At 40.7% G+C, this 20,899-nt stretch overlaps 1 protein-coding gene across 1 annotated transcript; it reads left to right on the top strand.

Moving 5' to 3' along the window:
• The first annotated feature begins 15,025 nt into the window (after nt 1-15,025).
• Nucleotides 15,026-20,500, top strand: nrsn1l (neurensin 1-like). Its single transcript, XM_072447708.1, has 3 exons — nt 15,026-15,762; nt 18,241-18,393; nt 20,051-20,500. Exons 1-3 carry the CDS (start codon nt 15,703-15,705, stop codon nt 20,462-20,464), a joined length of 627 nt encoding a protein of 208 aa, XP_072303809.1. The 5' UTR covers nt 15,026-15,702; the 3' UTR covers nt 20,465-20,500.
• The last annotated feature ends 399 nt before the right edge of the window (nt 20,501-20,899 follow it).

Genomic DNA, 20,899 nt, shown 5'->3' with positions numbered 1-20,899 from the left:
CAGATGTCATTTTGCATTATTTACATCTGGATGACTATTGTCCGTATTTACTTAATGCCACATTCAGAATAATATTTTGAAAACCTCCATATCCGCTACCTCTAAAGTTGCTGGGATAAAAATAGTCGATGATAACATCGATAACATCGACAGAAGGAGCAGCTGAATCATTCTTATTCCTCCGTCGTGTGAACCCTTTGACCCCATTATAATCGCTGATAATCATTGCGCTCACAGTGTAGCGTCGATCGGTGGAGATGGTTCGCTCTGATGCGCTTTTGACACACACAAGACACAAGCCCAAGTATATGTTCTCTTCATATCCTTTCAGCCAGTGACTGTCACTTCATTTTCAGCCCGCGGCACGTAGGTATGACATCACTCGATTAATAATGGAGCAATTAATTATGACCTATTAGACTGATGAATTAGATTAGATAGAGGAATGTGGCCATGCGATAATATTACACTAGGATACAGTAATGACTTCTTGGGGTGGAGGTGCGGATTGGGGGGTGGCGGTTTGGGGATGGAATTCACTTATGTCTGCCAGTCAGGGCTGACACAAAGTCGACCGTCTAATTATAACAATGATAAATGGTTTTATTGATATGATAATGAATCTTTACCCCAACAGGGCCCCACATTCTCTATAATGTAGTGGGATTCGACGATCCATAGTGCCAGACTTCTGATGTGAGGCGTTGTGACAGCAGACACTGTATTAGATGAAAGTTTCATATTGATGACACACTTAGCCACATGGAAGTCACTGGTGCATTCAAGGTACCTTTGAAGCAGCATCTGTATAGAGCCTTATTCGCCGCATAAAGACGTTATAGGATTTTTAAATATGTATGATGTTGGCATGAGGATGCAGGGGGAAACAAAGAAGCTTACATTGTAAAAACATGAAGATTTTGACTTTAATCTCCACAGGCGCAGGAACCAAGCTGGTACTTGTGTAAACACTTCTGACCTTTTTTGAAGTCACAGCTCTCGTCAGTCATTAGATGTTATTTCAACATTTGGCATAACATTCGACTCCTGATTTTTTAAAAACAAATTAGTTATGTAATTAAGTCATTACTTTTGGGCATAACAAACGGGCGCATGCAAAAGAATGCATAAGTAGCAAAACCGTTGGTAGCTTCTGGCGCTAACCTTCTAATTAAACTACAATGCAACAACATGGGAATATAGGGTACATCAGACTAACTCTTAAAATGTATGCCAACATTTCAAATGCTAAAGTGTTGAAAAGTGATGGTAGTGGACAGGGATTGCATGACGCCTCACGTGCCACTCTACCGGGCAGGCCCCAAGCCTTTGTAGGTCCACCTTTGAATGATAGCTGGGTGTATTGGTGTAATTGGTTGTTGTCTTGAATTGTATTTACCTTGTTTTGTTCACCAATGTGAGGTACAATGTGTGCCATGGTCCAGGAATGGTCCGAAAAAGTAATTTTCAGTTGAAATTATCATCACAATTATTTGTATGTTTGCCTTGTTCACTTATTCTAGTACAATGCATGTAGTTTAGTGTAAACCTGCCACTTTAACTACTATTCAACCAATACTATTCATGCACTGTTCACTGTTTGCACTATTTCCGACCATTTGTGTATATAATGAGACCAAGTTTATTTTTATTTTATTGGTGAATTCTTAATGTATTCATGTGTGTGTGTGTGTGTGTGTGTGTGTGTGTGTGTTTCATCTAACTAACATTACAGTCTGAATAGTATTCTGTATTGATCATTTGCACCTTCTAAACTCACAATATTATGTATGACTTTAAAAAGAATGATTTTAAGGCATTTGTAGGTTTGAGAATACATTTCAGCAGTATAATCCCATACTTAGACCTTTGAACTTTTTTGTTATGTAAAATCAGTAGCAAACCATTCTGGCAGCATTTTTTCAGACATGTTCACTGTGGCCTTTGAAATATAGCTTAATTTTGCACAAAATGTCACTTACACCTGGAATATCAACCTTTGATACATCACAAATTAGTTTCATTCCTCTTTATTTCAATTCAATTAAACCCTGCCTGTACTTCAACACAGATAACCGCACATAGACAAAGGCACATAATTCACCCAGGTGCTCTCTCTGTACTGCTGCACTCCACTGACATCTAGTGTTAGATGAGTGAACTGAGATAAGCCTCCTGTGTAACCCTGTGCAGGTGCGTGTCTGTGCCGCCCCCCCAGACACACGTTATCCACTTGCCTCGACATCCGTCTCATCTATTGATCTGCTCGATATGACCTTGAATGATCAGACAAGTGGAAGCGGCCTGCTGGAATGAAAGCCATCCATTGCCTGCGTGTCGAGCTATCTGCTGCTGGTAATGACTGGAGGGGGGAGACGGAGAGGGGAGCAGGGAGGAGAGAAGGAGGACCCTGAATCAGTGAGCTCTACAGCCCCCTTATGTCGCGCCCGTCTACCCCTCCGGCAGCAGCTTGCTCCCTGCTAAACTACACCAGAAATGGGTCAGCCTGTCTGAGATGCAGGAGATGAGATGTGACCTGGGTCCAATGCACTATATTGGATCAGGCAGATAGATAGAGATAGATAGAGCTAGATCCATATAAGGGGTTGTGTAAGTGCATTTGCTCCCAGGGTGGAAGTGAAGAGAGGATAAAGTGTATTAATATGACAATCAGACTGAATGATGAAATTTATTCACCCGGGGCAAAAGAACAATTGGAGCTACGCTAGAGGCCCAGCGGAACTGGAAGTGCAGGTTTAGCTGTTTTATCGGCGCAAGTGTGAAATACAGTTTACCAGCGGCTGAAACGTGGGGTAAAACGCTGGGAATTGCAAAGATTTGGTACTATGTCAGTTCATATATAGTCGCATTACATGTTATATTGTGTTTTTCATATAATACACAGCAACTTGTGGATATTTAGCAGTTTTTTTTATTTATGAACTGTGTAAGTTCAGAGTACTTGTTTTATTTTCTGCAGTACAACAGTGAAGTTTTAGCTGTCTTTAGCAAAAGTCACAGGCAAATTGTATTTTCAGGTTCAACTGGGAACTGTGATGAATCAACACCCAGTCCCTTCTTTTTTGTACTGTGTTCGAACTAATCTTGTCTCCTACCGCTGGATCTTCTTTGGATTAAATCAACCTCTAATAAATTATGTCTCTATCTAATGCTTCACTTCTGATTGTACCTGTGTGATCTAATAAGTGGGATTAAGTCAAGTTATTGTCCTAGAGTAGAAAATATGTCCTGGGCATGTTGTGCACAATTAAAACAGTACAACATAGAAGAGAACTAGTCCAGACCTTTGTAAAATCAGTAATAAACATAATTCATGCAAACAATACAATTGGAAAGAGTAAAGTGGTATATCCATGTACTATTGTGGGTTCTCTGTCCTTTTATTCTTTTTCCCGCAGGCCCCAGCAGACAGGACAGTGTAGCGTGAAACAGGGACAAAAGAGGGAAGGACATGCAGAAAACCTCATATTTCCAACTCATGACCCGTGGCCGGCTGCACACAGAGCCTGGCACGTGTGCCATCCACTCAACCACCGAGCTTTGAAATGTTAGAGAGATTTTATACAAAAAAGGGCAGAAGAGGAAATACTTCAAGGGAAGGGCCCATCCCATCATTGACTGACACAACAGAGCAGAGGGAGACACGGACTATGAAGCCTGGCCTGGCACTAAAGAGTCTTTTGTCCTGAGGGCTGTTTCTCCCCACAAACTGCCCTATCGCTTGCATTACCTCACAAGTATGTATTTAAACATGGACACATAGTGAATATTAAATGTGCATCTATTTTGTGTGCATCTGTATGTTTGTAGAGACATGGGGACAATTTTGTAACTATTGTAAAGCATAATTGTCATACAAAATGTCATAAGCTCAAAATCAATCAATCAATTATGAGTGACACCAACCCAATAATATAATTCAAATGCATTAGCTTTGTACTTTATGGGCTTTCCTAAATGTTCAAAGATAGGAGACCCATTAAAAAGAGACTCTCTGAATCTCAATGGAACTTTTCTGGTTAAATAAACGTTAAATAACAGAAATAAACTCATTACACATCCTGCTTGTGTGTGGTCACTGTCAATCTGCGGCTGGCCTTCTCTGACCACCACTCACACTTTTTCTTAAGGATTTTTCTTTTTTATTATTAAACAGGACAGTTTAGTGTGAAATGGTGATGAAAGAAGGGAGGACATTTAGAAAAACTGTCATAGCTGAACTGATGACTCTGCAGCCAGCCTGGCATATGTGCTTCCACCTTAACCACTCAACCACAGAGCTGCTCTACATTCTCTACATTCATACATAGGCAGTGGATGATGTGTCTTACCTAAGGACAAAACAGCAGTAAACGTTGATCGAGGCCCGGTGTAGGTACAATATCTACTCAGCCTGCAATATCTGTTTGGGTCAGGCATTTTGTTATATGTGATTGTGATTGGATGTATTAGCGGAGCAGTGCGATTGGTTGCTCCTCTCACTAATGCACGAATCTGACTACTGAAAACAAACAGATTTGATCAAATGAAGCGATTATAATAATTTGCATAAATATAGAATATTTCTGGCCACTCAACAAATATTTAAATAGTGGTTTAATTGTAATAATTGCAATTTTGACACACAGAGTTTGTCAGTGGTGAGCGTATTATCTGTAGAATGATCTATATGTTAATATTAAAAATTAATATTGATGATGTTAACCATTCATAATAATCATTTTTAGAAAAGTATATTCACTTAGTGTGAATTTATCAGCCATATTCAACCCTGCCTCATGGTTGTTTGTTTTAAACAGCTACAAAATAATAAGACACAACATGACCATGTACAATTTAATATAACATTTTGCAAACAGATATTGCAGGCTGATAAGATATTGTAGTTTATAGACCGAGATCCAACCACCACTATAGCCACTGAGCCACTCACTCACTGAGAATGTATATTCTTTTTCTTTTTTCTATGAGCACTTATACATTAGTATTCTGCGCTGGCAATCATTTCATTTGGCACAAATGTTTGAATAAAACTACTACAACTCTATGCAAATACAGTGTCAAAACTTGAAGTTGAAAAGGTGATTTGAACATAAATACAGAGAGACAACCAGGGATTTGAATTAGTACTTTCTGATTAAATGTGTTCAGCGCACAGCCTCACTCCTGGCTCCACTCTGCATCTCCAAACGCCTCTGTGTGTGCCGACAGCAGCTGTTTCATTACACCAAAAGTCATCATTAAAATATTGGCTCTGATATCCAACGCCCTTGTTATGGATGTGCACACTTTCACAGCTAAATGGCAAGATGTGTTCTGCTACAACATGTTTAATTTCTTCGTTTTTGGGATGAGATCGTCCGTGTTTCCTGTGCTTAACTGTGGCAGGAATATACTGGTGAACCTGAAGTGCTCCTGAAACTTGAGGAAAAAGTTTATGTAAATTATAGAGACGGTTTATTTTTGAGGCCTGGTACACATGCATTCCAAAGTAATTGTCTTCTGCAGTTGCAAATCACACTTCCGGCTGCTGACCATAGAAAACAAATCAATCAGCGCTGCATGCAGTCAGAGCATCCTGAATAGATGTGCTCTTACACAGCCCACATTCTGTGACAGCTTTATTTCTCCTGCAGACTTCCACTGTCTGGAAATCTAATTGAACAGTCCACATGCACTGCTTACTATATTTTCAAAAGGCACTTTTCTACCTGACAAGCATAGTGAGAAGTGTGGCGCCCCAAATGAGAATACATTTAAAAGGTTTTTTTAAGGAAAGCCTTTATAGCCCATATTGAACAATAACGAGCAGCGCGGTCATGCCGGTGCACATGGGCACATTCACATAAACTGGCTGGCTGTCTCTTCATCATCCCATCTGACACCTGACGGGCCATTAGCTCCCCAAGTGCTATTCTATTCTATGAATTCTCTCCTTATAGAATATTTAGACTCTGTGTGTTTCCCTCCACTTGTCAACATGGGATGCATTATTCATGTTAATGTGCCATTATCTGACGCTCTGCGTGATGTAACTTGCCTATTCCCAGACCCGCTCCCTCAAACACAGGCAGTGACCTTGTGAACTGTGCAGCGCCATCACCTCAGGTGGAGCCCAGACAGAGCCCAGCGCTTCAGCCAGCCTTTACTGTGCAATTACAATATGTGCTTCAAAAAGCTCGGCTGCATTTGGCTTGACAAAAGGCTTCTGTAGTTTGAGCACAGCTTGGGAGCATCCACAACTATAGACGGAATACCTGCTTTTACTAAGAGATAAAAAGCAAAAAAAAGCAAAGAGTGAATTTAACCAGCATTTTAACTATGCAATTAAAAATGTATGACTGCCTTGGAGATAGATAGATGTATCCTGACTGTGTGCTTAAATATAACAGAGGGGAGAAAAAAGGGAATATGAGCTAACACGCCTTTAGTGCAATTAAAAGATAAGTGGGCGTCTGCCTGTGCCTCTGATAGGAGAGAGGGATTTGGGCAGCCGTTTGTGAAGCCTGTGGTTACGGTGGAGATAGAAGAATATCTCACATTGGTATTAAAAGAATGTGCCCATGAATGATTGTAATGGCTTTAATGTCTGAAAACAACCATCAACTATATGTGTGATAATGCCTTTGTTATTAAAATGAGATTGTTAGACTTATATAACTAACATTAGATCACATTTAATTAAAACCTTCAGCCCTTAGATCATGTCATTTCATCTGTTTTCCTCTTCCCATATATTCTACAGACTCCATAGAGAGAAATAGCTTATGGGGACACAGCATTTTACACAATGAAAGGTAAAACCAATGGCAAATCTCAGTCTTTTACACTGTTCATAATAACTGTGTTTTATCTTTCAGCTTTCAGATTATTATGGACCTTTATTTAATTGTCCCACTGAGATGTAGCATCTCTTTTTCAGATGGGTCCTGCCCCAAGAGGGGAGGAGCCTATTGTACATGTTTATTTAAATATGCACATTCATTTTTTTCAATATTTCCTCTTGTTGGGGTTGTTGATCCCCTGGCCAGCAAATTAATTCTGACAATATTTGTGAACACACCTGGCCAGGCTCTTGCTGTTGTGATTGATCAGGAGACTGGACCAATCACAGGGCAGCATTGTGGTTTAAGCAAGGAGCCAAAGGTGAAGCCCCACCAAATCAAAACAAAAACTATTATTTTGTTACTATTATTTTAGCAGAAACACGGGCTATTTTCTTTTTGAAAATCAAAGAACTTTGTGAATGGTAAAGTTTGCTACATAGGCCGTTTTGATGCTTCGCCCAATCAGCTTCGAATATGCATAATGATGTTCCGCCTTTTCACAGACACTTTTAGCAAGAGATTTTCCAGATTGAGTTCAGAGTGTTGCACAATATCAACCTGTGTCGGTGTAATCCCTCATTCGTCCAGGCGTGTTCCATAGTAGAAAAAGCTTCAGTTGTAGTCATCTGGACTCAGTTTGAAAAATTAGACGTTTCGACTCTCATCCAAGAGTCATTGTCAATAAAAGAATTTAGATCGAGAACTCCGATATTAATACTGTTCTGTGGTAAGACCCGCCCATTGGGCGGAGCCTTCCTGAAGTAGAAATAGTTGTTTGTTTCAACAGAAACTCCCCCCTTGTATCTACCGAGCTAGCCTATTCAGAATCTTAATGGGCTATTAGAATCCTCTTTGTCTTTGTGAGACCCTGGCTCAACCACCCTGAGTACCTGATTAGCATCTAAATGTCCTGGTCCTGGTCCTCTACCTTTCCAGGGGTTCAGTAACCCATTATAAATAACAGGAAGATTAAACCTTAGCCCTCCATTTCTGTTTAAAGAAGGTCTTTCTTTTTTAACAAAAATAGCTTCCTTGACTCCTCTTTCAAACCATCTTTTCTCCCTGCTTAAAACCTTCACCTCACCGTCTTCAAACGAGTGATTAGAGGCTTCAAGATGGAGATGCACGGCACTCTGAGGTCCTGAACTTGTATTTCTTCTGTGCTGATAAAGCCTCTTGTGTAGAGGCTGTTTTGTCTCACCTATGTACCGTTCTTTACAGCTTTCTTCACTGCATTGGATCGAATAAACTACATTGCTCTGTTTTTGAGTCGGCAACTTGTCCTTAGGGTGAACCAGTTTTTGTCTTAAAGTGTTTCCTGGTTTAAAATAAACAGGGACTTCGTGTTGTCTAAAAATTCTCTGCAGTTTTTCCGACAGGCCAGAGACATAAGGGATAGAAACACCCTTCCTTCTCTGTTCAGTTTCCCTTTTGTCCTGCTTCTTGGTTCTCTTCACTCTGTTGAGAGCCCAAGCGGGGTAACCACAGGCTGAGAGGGCATTTCGGACATGTTTTTCCTCTTTCTTCTTGCCCTCTGAGCTGGTGGGCACACCTTGAGCTCTGTGTTGTAAGGTTCTGATCACTCCCAGCTTGTGCTGTAGTGGGTGGTTGGAACCAAAGAGCAGATACTGGTCCGTGTGTGTAGGTTTCCTATATACTTCTATTTGAAGTTTCCCGTCCTCTCCTCTGATCGTGGAACAATCAAGAAAGGCCAAGCGATTCTCCTTAGCGTATAAAAAATTAAAAAAAAGAAAGACCTTCTTTAAACAGAAATGGAGGGCTAAGGTTTAATCTTCCTGTTATTTATAATGGGTTACTGAACCCCTGGAAAGGTAGAGGACCAGGACCAGGACATTTAGATGCTAATCAGGTACTCAGGGTGGTTGAGCCAGGGTCTCACAAAGACAAAGAGGATTCTAATAGCCCATTAAGATTCTGAATAGGCTAGCTCGGTAGATACAAGGGGGGAGTTTCTGTTGAAACAAACAACTCTTTCTACTTCAGGAAGGCTCCGCCCAATGGGCTGGTCTTACCACAGAACAGTATTAATATCGGAGTTCTCGATCTAAATTCTTTTATTGACAATGACTCTTGGATGAGAGTCGAAACGTCTAATTTTTCAAACTGAGTCCAGATGACTACAACTGAAGCTTTTTCTAATATCAACCTGTCCAATGCCAGGATGATATTAGGTTGCCGCTGGCTGAGTACATGTCCAAGTCTCCAGCTGAACCAGGGAACTCCAGTGAGTATTCATGTCTCTGTATGCCATACTGATGGTAAATACATTTCTCCTGTGTTAAATTCAACATCTTGCACTTATTATGGTAGAAAAGGCTTAAAAATTCAAAATGTAAATATATATATTTTTTCTAAAACCTTTGACACCTTTCCTTCAATGGACTACTCCTGGGTGAATGAAGGCTTACACTGACTGACCATTTCAAGTATAGGATTTATATTTACACAGATACAAAGGAACAAGGTCAAAACTACCTTGAAAATATTCTGACTTTTGGCCAAACGTCACGGCTGAACTTTAAGTATGTGGGTGGCAGGATGTTGAGCACAGAACTGCCAAGAAGGATAAGAGGCATGTTTTTCTAGTAAAAAACACATGGCTATTCATTGTGTTGTTTTCTTGAAATGATGGCCCAGTGATATTATTGATTTTATTTGTCCAACAGTGACTTCCATTTCGGTTTTACTGTGCTTGAAGCGCAATATATTCAATAGGTGTGAGTATATGCTTTATTATCATTCTCCCCATGTATGCTGCCAAACCTGTCAGCCTCTCCAAGTCTCTGCCACTTTGATCGTTGAATGCGGGCCACCTTCCTGCCATTTCAACACAGATTAAACCAATGCACGAATAAAATTGCCCTCCCGTTATCAACCAGGAATAGTCTCACTTTGAGCCGGTTTACTTTTACTATTTGTAATAAATGATGCTTCTTTTCTAATTAACATGATGGCTGAAATGTTCTGCCATATTGACAGTGGCTTTAAAGGCAGTGCGGTGGGTTGATGCATGGGTTATTTTTCAGATTGCAGACAGGACTATACATAATTTATGGCACCACAGGATTACTCCAGCCAGCCTGGTGAATAAAGGAACTAATAAGGGGCACCAAGGCGTGAGGCAGAAATGGCTGATAATGCTTTTACAACAACCCCTAAATAGAAGAGATGGAAAAAAACAAGGCACTTAAAGAGTATAGTGTAATTATCTGCCATCCAATCAGCACCCAGGCCTCACTTCCTGGGCCTGACCTTGCTGGACCCGTAACCATAGCGATTGTCTGCCGCTCAAAGGGTGCACAGCTTGGGCGAACAAAAACTACTGTAAGGAGACGAGCAACAAACAGCCAAAAGAGGTTTTCCATGTCTCTCTTCTCACCGGGGAACCTTGGCGACGGAAATCTGCTGCCTTTTTATGAGATTAGTGATTTTTAATAACATATAATTAACATAACATAACACACATAAAAAATAAATGATAAATAAATAAGAACTTTGAAAATGTAGCTCCCCCACTATGGACTTAAAATCATATTTATTATCATTCTTTCTTACACAGTTTAATCGTTTTTTATGTTTTATTTTTATTTTTTGAGGGGGAGAATTTAAGAAAACATTCACTGACAAAATGCTAATGATAGATTTATTTTCAAGCAACATTTTATAGATTTAATCTGAATGGGCGATAGTCACAACAGCATTTCAAAATGTTATATTTTAATTTCAAGAACCTAACCCTATACACATATTTCACCTATAGTATTAGGTGAGACGTAATGGTGTGTAGTGCTCTAACGATAATGAATTCTTCAACTGTACTCTGTGTGCAATCCTCTCACATGGGGCACCTTGGAAACAGTCCGTGCCAATTAAGCCTAGTTTCCCAATAACAAATATGCGTTATGCGTGATGAGGCTCCCCCGCTCTGCCCCTGTGTGGCAATGTTCTTTTGACTGGATAAATATGCGAAAATGACAGTACGACTTCTCTGTTTGGGATGTGTTATGACGGCCGGCATAAATAATGTATCTTCAGGAAACGCTAAAATATTTACAAATTGGTATGATGCGATGCGGTTTGAAATTACGAGCATGTGGTGTTTTTTTTTCTTTTTCTCTTCATTCTTTCTTTTTAAAAATGATTTTGGACGCTGCCTTGAAGTGAGCCCGCCTTTAATGAGAGCTCCCGCTAACACAGGCAGAGATGCACCTCTAGTTTGCATTCCCACTGGCATTATCAGCCATTGACAGCTGTTTGAATGCACCCCTCAATTTAGGGCCCACTATTCAGTCCCTTTCATGTTTGATGGACAGTTTAGAGGTTTCGCGGTAAAAAGGCATTACATTAAAAATATCATTAAAGGGTGTTATACGTCTATTACAGTATTCAATCATGTGTTTGCAGATAATAAAGGGAATTATTCAATAGTATTCAAAATAATGATTGACTGTTTTTATTCATGTGCATCCTGGAATTGTTCCACTCTCAGAAGTGTGGCGGAAGTTTGTTTACTTATGGTATGCACTTAAGCTAGCTACAGCATACAGTCTGCATACAGATAAGACAGTGTTTGAACACACTTCTAAAATGCACCACAGAATAGAAGTCTTGTATTTTTTTAAGCAAACAGTCAAACGCTGCCACCATTTACAGGAAATTTAAGCACTTTATAATGTTTAACCTGTATCACATTTGTGCCAAATCACAAAGACAAAGTATCATTCTTTCATTACATATTTTCGTGACTTTCATTTTAGCCCAAACACCCTCTTAAGAGAAAACGATTTCTTAAAATATTCCTTTTTGTCTCCCTCTGAAAAAAAAGAACTGGGCATGTGAATTATAAGAAGAAAGCTATTACGCACTTTGGAAATCTTGTTTATAAAATGTGCCATACAAATAAAGTTGGAGTGGATTCATTCCATTTGAACTTTTTTACTTATTACAACTCCCTATATCGAATGGGAAAAAAATGAATAAATAACCAAAATTAACCAAACAAATGCCCAATCTAGTGTCAATCAGGCCATCCCACACCAGCTTCACTCCTTCATATATCTATAAATAAAACTCTGATTTGAAATCTTATTTCTCTCTGTGTATAGCTTCTTACCTTATAATTAGAGTAAAGCCGATATCAGAGGCGAATACTGCAACAAAGTCTCCAGTTAAAAAAATAACAACAGCCATTTGTTTCATCAGAATCAGAAATGAAGCCTGCGTAAATTCAGCCTGGAAGACCTAACTCCATCCATCTACATCAAGGCCACCATAGAAGGACCCCTCTCCCCAGCGCCATCATCGCACTCAAGCGGGCGTGGCCTGTCCGTCTGTGAGAGTCAGATCCCTCACTTCACCATGGACTCTCCCAGGTTTCTGCGCTTATCCCAAGAGGTTATGCAGTTTTTCCTGGCCAAAGAAGGAGGGTGAAAGGTCAGGGGGCGTCTGTACCATGGCCCTCGCACCTGCTCCTCATCCCCAATCAACGCTCCCAGTGACTCCTCCCTGCTCCAATCAGCACCAGGCGGTCGCATTTAAGCCCTCAGGCAGATGGCTCAGCCGCTCAAACCGTACTGCGACCCACCACCTCCCCAGCTCCTCCTCTACATTCCCCTCATCCTCTACCTCCTCTTAACATCTACCACCACCAGTCTCCAGGCTCCGGGGGGAGACATCTAATACAAATAGATCATGGAGTGCCCATGATCGCAACGTCTTCCGCCGGGGTCTGAGCGCCAAATAACTCGCGAATAAAGCTTGCTAAACAGTCCATTCTCGTGGTCTCTTTGTCTCTCCAGGGTGAATTACTTTTATTCATCCAGAAGGGCAACTCACAAGAAACTAGTGGTTATCAAAAGTAAGACTCTACTTAAAATGTTTAACAAGAAACTTAAGTTCTTTAGAATAAAATACAATATATCTAACTCCAAAGGGTTCAGAAACAGCTTACATTTTTGGGAAAATCACTTTTGAATAATATAATTGAACTATTGGCTTTGATGAGATTTGGCTCATATTGTAGACTGATTCCGCATTCCACTAGGAAGGGCATCTGCTATAAAAACCTCCCCAAAATTGATGCGGGTCAATAAATATTGAATTTACTTATTAGTAAGTAGTACTTAAATTAGTGATAATCCAGTCTTGGAAATGTACAGTACATTTGAATTAACTATTACCTACACTTAATAATGTAGATAACAATAAATGTGAACAAAACAGTGAATGAACAGATGCACAACAGAAGTCCACTTCAAACAAAGGTCACTTTTAGGGAAACACTTTGTTATTTTGACACAGTTTGAAACGAGGTTGAGGATGAAAAGTTCAGACCAATTCCAAATCACCTGTGGCTATGAACAGCACACAGCCCTGGGAGCGCACACATCAAAGCTCTAATATGTGGACAGGTGGAGGAGATGCCCACGGGGGACCTCCAAACAGCTCATCCTGCTGAAGAAGTGCCTGCGATGGGCTACCAATACACTAAATATATAGGCAGCTTAATCTGGCACTGCTATAAATCTCCGACTACTCCTCCGGGAGAGCAGAATATGGAGCAACTAATAGTGACTTTTCAAGTGGCTTAGACCTTAATCCATTGTAGTAAAGCTGTACATTGTGGGATATTTTATGCCAGCATAGGAAGAGAGAGTATGTTTTTGCTGGAGCAATTTGACTGAACTCTTCAAGAAGGAAACCTGCTCTCTGTTGGATGTGGATTTGGAGTAAATATATTTATAGATACATTATAGATAGACAGGAAATAACCATAGAGGTGAGCTATGTTTCTAGTGGGCGTCCAACATCGCTTACTTAGAATGTTCCATAGTGTAGCACTTAACTCTATCTCCATGGAGAGAAGCAGGTGATACCACAAGGTATCACACATCATATCTGAAGATAGACGCGCCCTCAAGAAACATGAATGTATGTTTTTTTTTTTTTTTGTCTCTCTCAATAGAATACTTGTTATTGCATAATTGCAAGAAATATAGATCCAATGCAATTCTGTGGAACAAAGCAATGGCATCTCCGTGGAGACAAGCAGATGCCAAACGCACCACCAGAAAAGTTTTTTTTTTGTTTTTTTAAATACCCCATTGAAACACGTGTGGTCTTAGAGTCGAACTGGCATTATAAAATAATAATAATATTAAATACAAAAATATACAGTAAAGTAGCACATTTTAATCTGGGGCTTGTTCACTTTTGCCTCCTGAGCTCAGGTAAAATGCTGATTATGAAATGAAAAAGCATATTTAAGGCTGTTTATCACCGGTCACAGTCTCTCGCTGGAGCGTCTGTTTTGTTTTGGCCAGGCTCGCCGCGCATGCGCAGTGCACTTGTTCGTCTGGTTCACATCAGCAGCAGCTTCAGCGTTGATCATCCATCGGTCCCGTCAGCTCATGGATCCCCAGTGAGAAGCACCAGCACTCCGGGCCGGGGTAAGAGCTCGAGTCCTTTTAAACTCTGCGACACTCGGTTCTTGTTGACAAAGTGCCCAAACGCGCCGAGTGCGGATCCGAGCCGAGCCGCTCTGTGGCGCGGACCAAAGCAAAGTGCGCGGCCGCGATGACTCACCACCGACAAACGGTTCTAAAATGATGGTGATGAACTTTGCTGAAATACGTAGACTTATTACACAAAAAGCCAACGTGATGTTCTGAAATCTGCTTCTTAATGGCCCATAATTATCACCTTGAAAACTGTGCTTTTTTTTTATACCGTAAAAATACTTCAATTTGGGAACTATAATTGGGCCTTACACGGGTTCCAAACGAAAACAAAAATGGAAAAGATAGAAAAAGTAATAGCCTGTAAAACTGTGCTTTGCTGAAACCATAACTACCTGTTGCCATTGCTACTATTTGTCAACCTAAACGCCATCTTGTTTTCATTTATTTAATGTTTACTTATCATAACATGAGCCATAATGGTTTGCCAACCTATAAAATCTGGAAACTCGTTGTCCATTTAATATGTAAGTTGAAGAAAACCCCGCCGTCTCTATTGATTTTACCACAGTGTAAAGACAATAAAGTTTGATAAAAGAGTAAATTACATCATTACACAGTTTGAAGATGAATGCTTCGTATGTGTTTTATTGAATTCTGCCACATTACATTAAATATGCTATTATGCTCACACCATCAGCCTCCAATTACCTTCTCTTTTTCAGTCAATCATTTGCTAATATGAAATTATCACTCTACAGTCTTGACTTTATCACTGGAAATTAGCTATTCTTCTTTTACAAACATTCACCAAAACAATGTATTGATTTACTATATGCTTCATATTTTATAGTGCACATGCGACTTTCAGCACAGAGAGACACATTCATCACCGGGCCTGCACTTCACTCTTCTTTAAGTTGATGGATGGTAGTTTGTTGGTCATGCTGCAGATTGAAGCCAGACTGGATTACATTCTTGGTTGTGTGGCCTGTTTAAAAGCGTTTGGACACTGGGAATGAGAGGAATCAATCAAAAAAGCGTAGGGAGGGAAAGAGCTGACGGACATTTGAGCATTTGTGTATAAGCGAAGAGGGTTATATACGTGAGTCATGCGTGGGCGGGTAATAGCACCTCGACGCTAGCCTTCAATCGTTCACACAGCGACAATAAGACTGCGCGGTGGATTTATGGCACGTCTGGGAAGGAAAGGTTTTATTAAGGAAATCCATATTCAGGAGATAAACAATGTGCGTATTACACTGGTCTAGTAGCTGAGGTACATACAAATCAACTCTTTTCCAGGTCTATGAGGGTTGTATGGAACACAGGAGGATAAATTGTGTGTTTTACGGCAGGTGTCTGAGAGAGGTGAGATGGTGCTGTGCTCCAACGCCTGTGTGTCCGGTTCAGGAGGGGAGTCGTCCAGCAGCGAGGTGAGTCACATGAAAATACAAACATGAACAATGCACTTCCTCTGGTACGGTTTTTCTATAATAAAATAATGCAATCTGTGGTCAAAGGAGACACTACAGTCAGTTTGCCCTCTCAACATATACGTTTTCACATGGAAAGTGGAAAGAATATAATCTGCACCTAAATATAATTTCATTTAATCCACTTACATTGCATATTTCTCAAACAGGGGCATAAAGATCAGCCATTAAAGTAGCACAAACACAAGAAAAATAGTTTGAGTCTAATTCTTAACAATATTTTGACGGATGGTAAAGAAAGATTTATTTGATGTCAAGCCAGATTCATTTAAGGTTTAACCCTCCAAATGAGGTGAAATTGTTATGAAAAATGTCAGTCAATTATCAATTATCAAATTCCATTCTGTTAATTTTTGTATCTAATATGTCATCGAAATTTAAACCTGGCTTTTCCAGATTTTCTGATTTGTATGTCCCAAATATGGGCTATTTTGGCCATTTTTACACATACCATGCCTTATTTTTTATGAAAACATTTCATTAGGACAAGCTTGTAATACATTCTGTTCTTGCATTCATATAAGTAAAAAACAGCTTAAATAGATATTTCTACATTTAAGATGTTTGTGCTATTTTCCTGCAATGTAATACCACACACTCACATGCACACATACTCAGACACACTCACATGCACACATCCACACACACTCACATGCACACATCCACACACACTCACATGCACACATGCACACACACTCAGACACACTCACATGCACACATCCACACACACTCACATGCACACATCCACACACACTCACATGCACACATGCACACACACTCAGACACACTCACATGCACACATCCACACACACTCACATGCACACATACTCAGACACACTCACATGCACACATCCACACACACTCACATGCACACATCCACACACACTCACATGCACACATGCACACACACTCAGACACACTCACATGCACACATCCACACACACTCACATGCACACATCCACACACACTCACATGCACACATGCACACACACTCAGACACACTCACATGCACACATCCACACACACTCACATGCACACATGCACACACACTCAGACACACTCACATGCACACATCCACACACACTCACATGCACACATGCACACACACTCAGACACACTCACATGCACACATCCACACACACTCAGACATGCACACATGCACACATGCACACACACTCAGACACACTCACATGCACACATCCACACACACTCAGACACACTCACATGCACACATGCACACACACTCAGGCACACTCACATGCACACATCCACACACACTCAGACACACTCACATGCACACACACTCAGGCACACTCACATGCACACATCCACACACACTCAGACACACTCACATGCACACACACTCAGACACACTCACATGCACACATGCACACACACTCAGACACACTCACATGCACACATGCACACACACTCAGACACACTCACATGCACACATCCACACACACTCACATGCCCACATCCACAAACACTCAGACACACTCACATGCACACATCCACACACACTCAGACACACTCACATGCACACACACTCACATGCACACATCCACACACACTCACATGCACACATCCACACACACTCAGACACACTCACATGCACACATCCACACACACTCAGACACACTCACATGCACACATCCACACACACTCAGACACACTCACATGCACACATCCACACACACTCAGACACACTCACATGCACACATCCACACACACTCAGACACACTCACATGCACACACACTCAGGCACACTCACATGCACACATCCACACACACTCAGACACACTCACATGCACACACACTCACACCAAATTATTACACAGGGAGTCTCAGTGCACGGTGGTGAAGGCGGTTAGCGCTCTTGCCTCCCAAGAAGGAGATCATGGGTTCGATTCCCGGACCAGACCAACATCACATGATCTCTCTGGGTGGAGTTTGCATGTTCTCCCCGTGTTACCGTGGGTTCTCTCCAGGTTCTCCGGCTTCCTCCCACCGTCCAAAGACATGCATGTGTTAGGTATAAATTGGTAACTCTAATTTGGCCCTAGTGAATGAATGTGAGAGTGAACTGTCTGTTATGTCTCTGTGTTGGCCCTGCGACAAGTTGGCCACTGTCCAGGGTGTACCCCGCCTAAGGCCCGAAGTCACTGGGATAGGCTCCAGTCACCCGCGACCCCAAAAGGGAACAAGCGGTAGAAAATGGATGGATGGGAGTCTCAGTCAAATGTCTTGCCCAAGGACCCAAAACCAGCATGCAGTAGTCGGAGCAGAACACTAAAACACATGCTGTTCAGGTTAAAAAAAAACATGTCTAACAGTATTAATCATGTTAATTCATCCTTACACTTGTGCTTGACAAATATTTCTTGGTTGTAATGCTTTGTTTGCTTCACCTCTCAGGGCGGCTCCAGCTGCCTGCAGTTCGGGGTGCGCTCATATCTGCATCACTTCTATGAGGGATGCTCATCAACCATGTGGCAGAGGAACCTGGAGGACCAGGGCTTCGTCCAGGGCCAGAGATCAGCCATGTGGTGGAATTCAGCCATCTGGAAGGTAGCTCATTTTATGAAGATCTGCTATGTTCATTAATTATTCTAAATGTATATTTGTGATTGCTTTCAAAAACATAGAAATATGTACTGTATTCTTAAATGACCTAAAATGGCCTATAATGACCTAAAATTACCTATGATGCAAACAGAAGTGTATTTGTAGAGAACAATTTGTGCACAAGGCTTCACTCAACAGGAAAAAAATGCATTAAAATCAAGACATGACAGAAATCCCAAAATTTCTATTCATTCAATTTAACAAAGTTGCTGGCATAAATCATACATTTTGTCCGTGCTTAGTGATCTGCCAGATGAAAAACCAAATCTATTGGACCACACTAATAATTACTGGTTTTATAATCACACAGAAATGTGGGTATAATTACAGTAATCTATCCACATACAGTATTGATATTAGTCTCTATCTTGCATTAAGATACATAGCATCCATCAAACCTATTTGTCTTTACACAAGAATCTATTTATTACAAGAATACATACAAAATGTATTCAATGCACATACTGTTTCTGTGGTAGTGGATAACGTCAGCACCATGGACAGCTCAGACCAGGCCAAGGCCCCCCATGTTACAAGTTTGGTTCTCATTGACTTCCTGGATGAACATTACACTACACGATCATGTTCTCTCCCATTCTTACACCTGGTTGCAATAAGCAACACCTGGATAGTGTAATAGGAAATGAGCTGAATTGGAAATTTGTGCGCAGCGTGCAGTTCTTAGTGCTGTCTCTGCAGGATCACCAACAATCAGTGTGGTGATATTTGTGCACATGGGTTTGTGCGTGTCAGCCACCTGCACATTTGGCAATTAGGAGATTTTGTTCTGTTTTTTCAACCATACAAACAACTGTATGACCTTTTTTAAAATAAAAACGAATGTAAAAAAGAGGAGGTCCCTTGTTGCTTTTTTTGTGTGTGCGTGTTTTGGAATTTCTGCGCCACCATTTTTACCTTTAATACTTTATCAATGACAAATCATTTTCACAGATATATTTACCTCTATTTACTTTACCTGTTTTTCCTCAACAAATAAAAACATGCACAATTGGCAAAATCCTTTCAGGAAGTAGTCTTTACTACAACAACAAATGGGCAACAAATGGAATCGATTTGTCTTGACATTAAATAAGCATTAGTGGGTGTCTTTTAACCATCTTCTAAAATTGTTCTCTCATCAAAAACATATCTGGAGTAGCATTTAGCTTCATTTGCACTAGTTTGATGAATCCTGGTCAGAAAGTCCTCTCCCCGCCGAACATCTAAAACACCTCCTCGATAATTGGCGATTGGTCGCTCTATGAAGTGGCTTTGAGAATTTTCTCAGCTGTTTTGAGGTCCATAAATCATCACCAGACTCGTTCTGAGAATTTATCCCATCTAATCACGATCAGTACAACTGTGTGCTTCCTTGTGAACCTTCCAGTTGTTTTTTTATGAACCTGTTGTAATTCCCTCTGTAGCCAGTAGATGGTACAAAAACTCAGTCCTGCTGGAAGCAGCAGAGATCCAAATATAATTTTGTTTTTACAAACACTGTTTTATTTTTTATCTTCTAAGACATGAGGTGCCATACTAAAGGTGTGAAATTGTAATCTCTAATATGTGTCTAAAAGTACTTTGTATTTCAATTCTGCAGGTATCCCTGGCTGTGGGTCTCCTCATCTTAACAGCAGGAGTAGCCAGCCTGTCCGTGGGTTACTCCACTCCACATAAAATCGAGTCTTTCGGGGAAGGCGACCTCTTCTTTGTGGACACCCAGGCCATTAACTTCAACCAGGGGCTTCACCAGAGCAGGGCGGCTGGGATTGGGCTCTCCTGCCTGGGCACAGCGCTGGCTGCCATGGGGCTTGTGGTTTGGGTCCTACCTCGGACCGAATGGAAGAACAGGCTGTTCAACGGAGCAGAAAATGGGGAAGGCAGGGGCGAGTGGATGTCCAAATGGATGGGTTTTAGCGACGCAGGGGATGTAGTTACCAAGCCACCTGTTTCAGACGAGAAAAAAATCCCTGTAACTCTGTCTAAAGTTGATAATGTTCAACCAGCTTCATAAACATTTCTTCAATGTTCAATTCTGCATATATCTGTTAAAGGCACTGTACCGTATTTTTATTGTTTTAAAAAACACAATCCCAACTGATTCCCCATTTTTGCCCCAAACAGCACACTGCAGTCTAATTTTAACCCCAAGAGCTGCTTTTACAAAAGATCTGTACAAATGTTACATGTGTACTGTCCCTTTAATTAGAGTTTATTACAACATTAAAAAAGCAAAACTGCTGCCGTATTTCTACTTTACTTGAATGCTTTTATAAAAGTAACAATGACTTTTTCTTTTCCCTAATGGAATCAAAATAGCAGTTAGACCCGGAGGTGTTATTGTGAATCATGTTATAGTACATCCTTACAGTTTATCTACAGCTATTGTACAAATGACACTGCAGTTTCCAATAATAATATATTCAGGTTATACCTTGTTTGTCATGGT

Source organism: Eucyclogobius newberryi, unplaced genomic scaffold (assembly GCF_026437365.1).
Source record: "Eucyclogobius newberryi isolate DKJ021-1_F unplaced genomic scaffold, fEucNew1.0.hap1 SCAF_16, whole genome shotgun sequence".
Taxonomy (NCBI): domain Eukaryota; kingdom Metazoa; phylum Chordata; class Actinopteri; order Gobiiformes; family Gobiidae; genus Eucyclogobius; species Eucyclogobius newberryi.
This window is presented reverse-complemented; position numbering and strand designations above follow the sequence as displayed.

Bases quoted from the DNA above. Each gene is read 5' to 3' on its own strand.
- nrsn1l (XM_072447708.1), top strand. From the start codon at position 15,703: ATGGTGCTGTGCTCCAACGCCTGTGTGTCCGGTTCAGGAGGGGAGTCG. The intron at 15,763-18,240 runs GTGAGTCACATG...TTCACCTCTCAG, and splicing joins GGGAGTCGTCCAGCAGCGAG to GGCGGCTCCAGCTGCCTGCA. The intron at 18,394-20,050 runs GTAGCTCATTTT...TCAATTCTGCAG, and splicing joins GGAATTCAGCCATCTGGAAG to GTATCCCTGGCTGTGGGTCT.